This window comes from Gobio gobio (genome assembly GCF_949357685.1).
Source record: "Gobio gobio genome assembly, chromosome: 20".
Classification (NCBI taxonomy): domain Eukaryota; kingdom Metazoa; phylum Chordata; class Actinopteri; order Cypriniformes; family Gobionidae; genus Gobio; species Gobio gobio.
In genome coordinates, this window is record NC_137113.1 from 150,110 (window position 1) to 160,000 (window position 9,891).

Sequence of the window (9,891 nt, forward strand, 5' to 3'; positions counted from 1 at the left end):
TCACACACCTGACTCCATCATCTCACACACCTGACTCCATCACCTCACACACCTGAATCCATCACCTAACACACCTGACTCCATCACCTCACACACCTGACTCCATCACCTAACACATCTGACTCATCATCTCACACACCTGACTCCATCACCTAACACACCTGACTCCATCATCTCACACACCTGACTCCATCACCTCACACACCTGACTCCATCACCTCACACACCTGACTCCATCACCTCACACACCTGACTCCATCACCTCACACACCTGAATCCATCACCTAACACACCTGACTCCATCACCTCACACACCTGACTCCATCACCTAACACACCTGACTCATCATCTCACACACCTGACTCCATCACCTAACACACCTGACTCCATCACCTAACACACCTGACTCCATCATCTCACACACCTGACTCCATCACCTAACACACCTGACTCCATCACCTAACACACCTGACTCCATCATCTCACACATCTGACTCCATCACCTCACACACCTGACTCCATCACCTCACACACCTGACTCCATCACCTCACACACCTGACTCCATCACCTCACACACCTGACTCCATCACCTCGCACACCTGACTCCATCACCTCGCACACCTGACTCCATCACCTCGCACACCTGACTCCATCATCTCGCACACCTGACTCCATCACCTCGCACACCTGACTCCATCATCTCACACACCTGACTCCATCACCTAGCACACCTGACTCCATCATTTCACACACCTGACTCCATCACCTCACACACCTGACTCCATCACCTCACACACCTGACTCCATCACCTCACACACCTGACTCCATCACCTCACACACCTGAATCCATCACCTAACACACCTGACTCCATCACCTCACACACCTGACTCCATCACCTCACACACCTGACTCCATCACCTAACACACCTGACTCCATCACCTCACACACCTGACTCCATCACCTCACACACCTGACTCCATCACCTCACACACCTGACTCCATCACCTCACACACCTGAATCCATCACCTAACACACCTGACTCCATCACCTCACACACCTGACTCCATCACCTAACACACCTGACTCATCATCTCACACACCTGACTCCATCACCTAACACACCTGACTCCATCACCTAACACACCTGACTCCATCACCTAACACACCTGACTCCATCATCTCACACACCTGACTCCATCACCTCACACACCTGACTCCATCACCTCACACACCTGACTCCATCACCTCACACACCTGACTCCATCACCTCGCACACCTGACTCCATCACCTCGCACACCTGACTCCATCACCTCGCACACCTGACTCCATCATCTCGCACACCTGACTCCATCACCTAACACACCTGACTCCATCATCTCACACACCTGACTCCATCATCTAACACATCATTTCACACACCTGACTCCATCACCTAACACACCTGACTCCATCACCTAACACACCTGACTCCATCATCTCACACACCTGACTCCATCACCTCACACACCTGACTCCATCACCTCACACACCTGACTCCATCACCTCACACACCTGACTCCATCACCTCGCACACCTGACTCCATCACCTCGCACACCTGACTCCATCACCTCACACACCTGACTCCATCACCTCGCACACCTGACTCCATCACCTCACACACCTGACTCCATCACCTCGCACACCTGACTCCATCATCTCGCACACCTGACTCCATCACCTCGCACACCTGACTCCATCATCTCACACACCTGACTCCATCACCTAGCACACCTGACTCCATCATTTCACACACCTGACTCCATCACCTCACACACCTGACTCCATCACCTCACACACCTGACTCCATCATCTCACACACCTGACTCCATCACCTCACACACCTGACTCCATCACCTCACACACCTGACTCCATCATCTCACACACCTGACTCCATCACCTCACACACCTGACTCCATCACCTCACACACCTGACTCCATCATCTCACACACCTGACTCCATCATCTCACACACTTGACTCCATCACCTCACACACCTGACTCTATCACCTCACACACCTGACTCCATCATCTCACACACCTGACTCCATCATCTCACACACTTGACTCCATCACCTCACACACCTGACTCCATCATCTCACACACCTGACTCCATCATCTCACACACCTGACTCCATCATCTCACACACCTGACTCCATCATCTCACACACTTGACTCCATCACCTCACACACCTGACTCTATCACCTCACACACCTGACTCCATCACCTCACACACCTGACTCTATCACCTAACACACCTGACTCCATCACCTCACACACCTGACTCCATCACCTCACACACCTGACTCCATCATCTCACACACCTGACTCCATCACCTCACACCATCACCTAATCATCAGACAGAAACAACATTGAGGAAAATACTGCCTGGACATGACTAGTGATTATGAGATTATCTGTGGTGGTGTAAATGTGCATGCAGTAGTAATGCGCTGCCTCTTCTCTGCTGTGATCTTCAGGAACTACATCAGCTACATGGTGACCATCACAGTGCTGTATTTAGCGTTCCCTGTGCTCATCCTGCAGTCCTCCTACAATGCCATCTATGCATACTTCAAAAAGACACACAACTTTAAGGTACTCACACACACTCTCCTAATGCTTCTATACTAATACAGGCATTCTAGTTTTAAAGGGGCTAGCTTTAAACTCTCCGTCCTGTAGTTTAACACAGGTGTGCCGCTGAAGGGTTAGGTCTCTCTCTCTCTCTCTCTCTCTCTCTCTCTCTCTCTCTCTCTCTCTCTCTCTCTCTCTCTCTCTCTCTCTCTCTCTCTCTCTCTCTCTCTCTCTCTCTCTCTCTCTCTCTCTCTCTCTCTCTCTCTCTCTCTCTCTCTCTCTCTCTCTCTCTCTCTCTCTCTCTCTCTCTCTCTCTCTCTCTCTCTCATGCTGGGAAGTGGGGAGCTAGTGCATGGGAGGGTGTGCGTGTTGGTGAGAGGGACACGCAGTTGTTTTTTTTTTTTCTTCTCTTATTTAAGTATAGCTCATTTTTGGAAAATTTTGTGACAATCTACAATTGGATTATAGTTAGTTCTCAATTTACTGTGCATTTTGAAATCCGACCTCGTGTTTGGGAGGGATGGCCCTGTGTGGGATGGGAGTGTGGGAGCGTCATCCTTGTCACTCAAACACGGGGTTAGATGTGTTAGTAATGCGGGAGTTTCGGTGGAAGATGTATTGCTGGATGTAGGAGAAAGAGTGGGACATGGAAATATTATATCAGCGTCTCGGATGAACAAGGCTGTAGTGGTGTTTTTGAAAGATGAGCAACTTGTTAATCGATTGGTTGAAAGCGGAATTACGGTAAGTGGAAATTGTTCCAGTTCAACCTTTGGTTTCTCCGACAACAAAAGTAACGATCTCCAATGTTCCGCCGTTTATTCCCGACGCGGATATAGAAAGAGAACTGTCTCGCTTTGGGAAGTTTGCAAGCGGCATTAAAATGGTCCCGCTCGGATGCAAGAGTGCAGCCTTGAAGCATGTGTTGTCGTTTCGACGACAGGTGTATATGTTTCTGAATTCACCGAATCTGAATGTTTCGTTTAGATGTGTTTTTGATGGGAAGTCGTATATGGTGTATGCCAGCGCTGTAGAAATGAGGTGTTTTGAATGTGGCTCAATGGGACATTGACAAATTGTCGTGTCCTTTTAGAAGTGAAGAGAGTGAGGCTGGTCCGAGTAATATTTCGGACGGGAGAACAGAGCATACAGTGATAGAAAAAACTAGGAGCAGAGAAGATAAATCGCTAAATAGTGAGAATCTTGTTGAAGATAGTTTGGAACAGTTTCAAGAGGGAGGTGTTACTGATGCTCAATTGTTTAGTAGTGAAGAGCAGAAGGAAATCAGTTCTGGTAATGTTCAAAAGCAGAAACGTGCTGTGAATGGTAAGCCTGTTGTAAGTGATGTAAAAGTTTGTTGTAAACAGGTTCAGGAGCTAATTGAAGTTGAAGATGAGATAAGGAGAGAAGATCAGATGGTTACTGAAAGCAGAGAGGAAGGAGAATCCAAGGCTGAAGGTGGTGATGTTTTTCCTTCTCCAAAGTTAGTGTTGGAAACTGATAAGGAAATGGGTAATGAGGATGGTGATGATGATGATGAGAGTGTTCAATCTGATTTTTCAGATATATCTGATGTCTCGCAGATTACCTGTGATCAAGTATATTCGTTGGAAGAAATAAATGAGTTTCTCTTTTCTCTTTTATTTATATAGCGCCTTACAGCAGCCAAAAGGTGCACAAAGCGCTTTCCAAAACATGCATCAAACGACAACATAAAAACAAGTCCAACCAAGCAAGTCCAGCGCTAAGAGTCAAAAGCTTGATTAAAAAAGTGTGTTTTCAGATGAGTTTTGAAAACACTCAGCACCGTGATGTTTCGGAGGTGCGCAGGGAGTGCATTCCACAACTTTGGTCCTTGAACACTAAACGACCGGCCTCCAAACTTTTTATACCTGTATGTTGGGGTAACCAGAGAAATATGATCAGAGGAACGGAGTGTTCTGGCTGGCTGATATGTTTTTACTAGATCAGTGAGGTATACTGGGGCCAAACCATGGATGGCCTTAAACACAAACAACAGAATTTTATACTCCACCCTAAACTGCATTGGAAGCCAGTGAAGCGAGCGGAGGACAGGGGTGATGTGTGACCATTTCGAACTATTAGAGAGAAGACGAGCGGCTGCGTTTTGTACCAGTTGAAGGCGACTGATGAGTGATGTATTTAGACCAGTATAGAGGGCATTACAGTAGTCGATCCTCGAGCTGATGAAGGCGTGAATTGCTTTTTCAAGGTCGGCTCTGGACAAAAAATATTTGACCTTACTAAGAAGTCGTAGCTGGTAAAAACTCGCCTTCACTACTGCACCAATCTGTTTATCATACTGCATGTTTTTGTCCAAAATAACACCCAGGTTACGTACAAACGGAGCAAACTGAGGTGTCATAGGACCAAAGCTACAAGCACTATTAGATGAATCCGGGCTGAACAGGATGTACTCAGTCTTTTCTTCGTTTAAATGAAGGAAATTCTGGGAAAGCCACTGTTTGATGTCCTGAAGACAATTATAGAGAGGATCCTGGGACGAACGATTACTCAGAATCACAGGGAGGTAAATCTGGAGGTCGTCGGCATAGAAATGAAAATGAACGTTGTGTCTGGAGATGAGTTGCCCAAGTGGCAATATGTAGAGTGAAAACAGAATAGGACCGAGAATGGAACCCTGCGGTACTCCAGATGACATAGGGGCAACTGAGGAGGCAAAGTCATTGAGCATTACTGAAAAGGTTCTATTAGTGAGGTATGAGAAGAACCAATTCAGCACCACTTTCTGCAGACCAGCAACATGTTGTAGACGAGAAATGAGAATTGCATGATCCACAGTGTCAAATGCAGCGGTAAGGTCCAGTAAAACTAGAACCATAGAGTTTTTTCTGTCAAGTGCTTCAAGAATGTCATTATGTACCCTCAGTAACGCAGATTCAGTACTATGCCTGGTCCTGAAACCAGATTGGAATGTATCCCCAATGCTGTGTAACTGCAGATGAGCCTGTAGCTGGGAGTAAACAAGCTTCTCCATCAACTTTGACAGAAAGGATAGGTGAGAAATAGGGCGGAAGTTTGATAGAATGGAGGGGTCAAGGTTGGGTTTCTTAAGCAACGGTCTAATGATGGCATGTTTGAGAACTGTAGGAACAGTACCCAAAGTAAGACAGCTGTTTATGAAGGAGACAAGGCAGGGACCAGTGATGTCAACAGCCTCCTTCAGAATCCTTGCAGGAACAATGTCTAAAGGGCATGTGGTAGGTTTCAACTCAAGGACAGCTTTTTTGAGCTCCCCAAGAGTAACTGCCTCAAAGTTCTCCAGCACACATTGCGCAGCACGAGACGGCATGACAACAGTAGAGTCTTGAATAATGGATTGCCTAACAGCCATGACCTTGTCCACAAAATGTTGCTTGAATGCATTACATGTTCTTTCAGAAACATCAATCAAGGCTACAGACACCGGATTAATAACAGAATTAATAGTATTGAATAATATTCCAGGGCGGTGGCTATTGCTGTTGATGAGATGTGAGAGGTATTGTCCTTTAGCTTCTTTCAGTGCTCTCTGATATGTGGCCAGACTGGCTCTAAACATCTCCAATGACACCTGCAACCTATCCTTCTTCCATTTTCGCTCGAACTGTCTGCATTGGCGCCTAAGGGACCTAGTTGCATCATTGAGCCACGGGTCCAGAGGACCATTAGTCGACTTCACCTTAAAGGGTGCAACAGAGTCCATAATCTGGGAGCAGACGGTGTTGAAGGAAGAAATGAAATGGTCCGGGCAAAAAGGTGATGCTAACTCAACAGAAGCAAAGTCAGAAGCGGAAAATGAAGCAATAAAATCTTCAACAGTAGATGAGGTGATAATGCGACGACGATGAGGGGCAGTAGTTGTAGGTTCTGGTGTAACAGCACAGATGTCAAATTGAATGAGGGAATGGTCGGAGATGGCAAAATCCACAACCTCACAAGCTGTCACAATCACCCCACGAGATATGATAAGGTCAAGAGTGTGACCTAACCTATGAGTAGGACCAGATATGGACTGAACCAGATCTAATGAAGCTAAAAGTGCCTTAAAATCATTAGCTGGTTTATCAGAGGGGCAGCAAACATGAATGTTAAAATCACCACAAATTAAAATGTTATCAAACTTTGCCAGGAACTCAGTTAGGAACTCTGCGAACTCAGTTAAGAAAACTTTATTTAATTTGGGCGGCCGGTAAATTACTGCACAAAGAATAGGACTGGGTAGTATTAATACAAATACTTGCAGCTCAAAACTGGAATACCCTCTAGTGGACAACTGGCGACACTTCAGGGACTGTCTATGTGCAGTGGCTATCCCCCCGCCCCTACCCGCTTGCCGCGGGGAGTTTAGGTAAAGGTAGCCAGATGGGAGGAGCTCAGAGAAAGCACTGACGTCACCTGGGGGAAGCCAGGTTTCGGTGAGGAAAAACAAATCCAGATTATGAGAAGAGATGATGTCATTGAGGACAAATGTTTTGTTATTGAGTGATCTGGTATTGCAAAGTGCCATGTGGAGCGTAGTCAAGCTGTTGACAGGCGGCGATGTAACGCACGGAATCGGACGGAGGTTTCCATGGATGCAACCCCGGGTGGATGTTCCAACACGGCGGGAGCACGGAGAAGGGATGCCAGTGAAGGGGCTTACCGGCCGAAGCCACCGGTAGCATTCCCGCGATCTTCTAGCATCGCCAAATCCAAGCTGATTTCCACACCTCTGTGACGATGAATCCAGGTAAATCCTCAGCCTGACATGTTGTCCGCCTCTCCGACCGCGCCTTCTGCGGCGCTTACTGCCTGGTAGCAGACAGACAGGGCGTCTCAGAAAAGGGGGAATTAATGACAACAATGGTGGTGGAAGATTAAAGGACTGTGAGTTCAGGAGACGGTAAGTTGTGAAACGCAATTCCAGTAGCGTGGTACGGTCGTAAACAGTAAGCGACGAAACTGTAGCGAAAACAAACAGGGAAAAACAGACGAGCAAGTGGCCGGCCAAACATAGCGGCGCCATCTTGGAATCTCATCCATGAGTTCATGGATGAGACTTTTGGAAAAACTGTTGATGTAAAGAATTTTTTTTTGATTTGAAAAAGTTTGAAACCTCAGTTCTTTACTGGCAGAAGAGGGTTGGGGAAGATGGCTTGAGTCAGAGAAAAAGATTCCGGTTAAAAAAGATACTTTCAAAGCTTAGAAAAGGAAAAAGTCATGCAAAACGTAAATTCAGCTGGGCTAAATGAGTTGTACTTCACTTAAGGTGACTTTACTACCCTTCTTTTTCTGTCTGTCTCTTCTTACTTTTAGTCTTCTTATGGAGATTATAAGAGTGGGCTCTTTAAATATCAATGGGGGAAGAGACAGGAGCAAGAGAGCGATGGTTGCTGAAATCATAAATTTAAAAAATATAAATGTTACATTTCTACAAGAAACACATACTGATTGTAACAATGAGATAGATTGGTATAGATGGTGGGAGGGAAAATGCTTTATTAGTCATGGATCAAACACAAGTGCGGGTGTGGCTATCCTTTTTTCAAAGAAATTGGATGTGAAAGTTTTGTCAACCTTGGAACTAGAAAAAGGAAGAGTTTTAATAGTTAAAGTAGAAATTAAGGGGTTTGTATTTTTGTTCATTAATGTTTATGCTCCTAATAAAGGGCCAGATCGTGTAGAACTTTTTAGAAAATTACAAAATATTTTGAGACAACAAAATGATAATTTTTGTGTGATAATGGGTGGAGACTGGAATTGCACCATTAATTCTTTATTAGATAGAAATGGAGAAGAGTCTCACCCACAGTCAAGTCATGCACTTCTCAATTTAACTAAAGAGTTTGAATTAATGGATGTGTGGAGGGATAGAAACCAGATGATTAAACAGTACACATGGATTAAGATGTTGGATTCTTCTATTACTGGTGCAAGACTAGATAGAATATATGTTAGTAAGAATGAAAACAACAGAATCATGAATGCAAATATTTTTCCGAATGGTTTTTCTGACCATCATTTTGTTACGATTGATTTTAATATGATCAAAGAGTCACGTCCAAATTATTATTGGCATTTTAATATTAAATTATTGCAAGATAATTCTTTCTGTGAGAAATTTCGTTTTTTTGGGGAAATGTGGAAATTGAACAAGAAGCATTTTGAAAGCTTGACTCAATGGTGGGAGATTGGGAAAACACAGATCAGGATATTTTGTCAGGAGTATTCTTGTAATTCCACGGTCAATATAAAAAAGAAAATAATACAGTTGGAGAAAGACATTCACGATATGGAACGTATGATTGATGTCAATGATGCAAGCATAATTAAGGGTTTAAAGGATAAGAAAATGGATCTGAAAGTTCTTTTGGAGGAAAGAGTCAAGGGTGCTTTGATTAGAGCAAGGATAATGTCTATTAAAGAGACTGATGCTCCTACTTCTTATTTTTTAAATTTAGAGCGTAAAGCTGCGCAACAGAAAGTTTTACATTGTTTGCGTCGTGAGAATGGGACATTGACTTCAAATCCATTGGAAATGAGAAAAATGACTATTGACTTTTATGAGGAACTGTTTGGATCAACTGAATGTGACTCTGAAGGAATGGATGAACTGTTGCAAGGGTTGCCTAAACTGAAACATGTGGACAAAGAAAAGCTTGAGAAGATGATCACGTTTAATGAACTTTCTGAAGCCATTCAACAACTCTCTACTGGTCGAGTACCAGGAATTGATGGTCTGCCTGCAGAATTTTATAAGACTTTCTGGTGTATTTTAGGCATGGATTTTTATGAAGTAATTTGTGAGTGTTTTGAAAAAGGACTACTTCCAACTAGTTGTCAAAGGGCTGTGTTATCCCTACTTCCAAAAAAAGGAGATTTGGCTTTGTTGAAAAATTGGAGGCCAGTGTCTTTAATGTGTTTAGATTATAAAATTATATCTAAGTGTTTAGCCAATAGGCTTAAGGAATATTTACATATAGTGGTGAAGAAGGAACAAACATATTGCATTCCTGGTCGTACCATTATGGACAATTTGTTTTTAATAAGGGATGTCATTGATGTTTCAACTATTAATAACTGTGATATCGGACTTTTGTCAATTGATCAAGAAAAAGCCTTTGACCGGGTTGGGCATGCATATCTTTTTAAGGTTTTAGAAGTTTTTGGTTTTGGAAAAAAAATGATCTCTTGGATAAAGTTGTTGTACAATAAGGCCTCTGTAATGATCAAGGTAGGGGGTGGTTTGAGTAGTCCAGTATT

General features: G+C 44.1%; 2 protein-coding genes across 2 annotated transcripts in view; one reads left to right on the forward strand and one right to left on the reverse strand.

The window, feature by feature from the left end:
- The window catches only part of lrit1b (leucine-rich repeat, immunoglobulin-like and transmembrane domains 1b), a 49,762-nt gene that overhangs the window by 34,050 nt on the left and 5,821 nt on the right, over window positions 1–9,891 (reverse strand). The gene's annotated exons all lie outside the window — the stretch shown is intronic.
- Window positions 1–9,891, forward strand: part of rgrb (retinal G protein coupled receptor b) — a 40,361-nt gene that overhangs the window by 26,670 nt on the left and 3,800 nt on the right. The window contains exon 5 of the mRNA XM_079845398.1: window positions 2,529–2,646. Within this exon, the coding sequence (XP_079701524.1) occupies window positions 2,529–2,646 (118 nt within the window). The remainder of the gene's footprint in view (window positions 1–2,528; window positions 2,647–9,891) is intronic.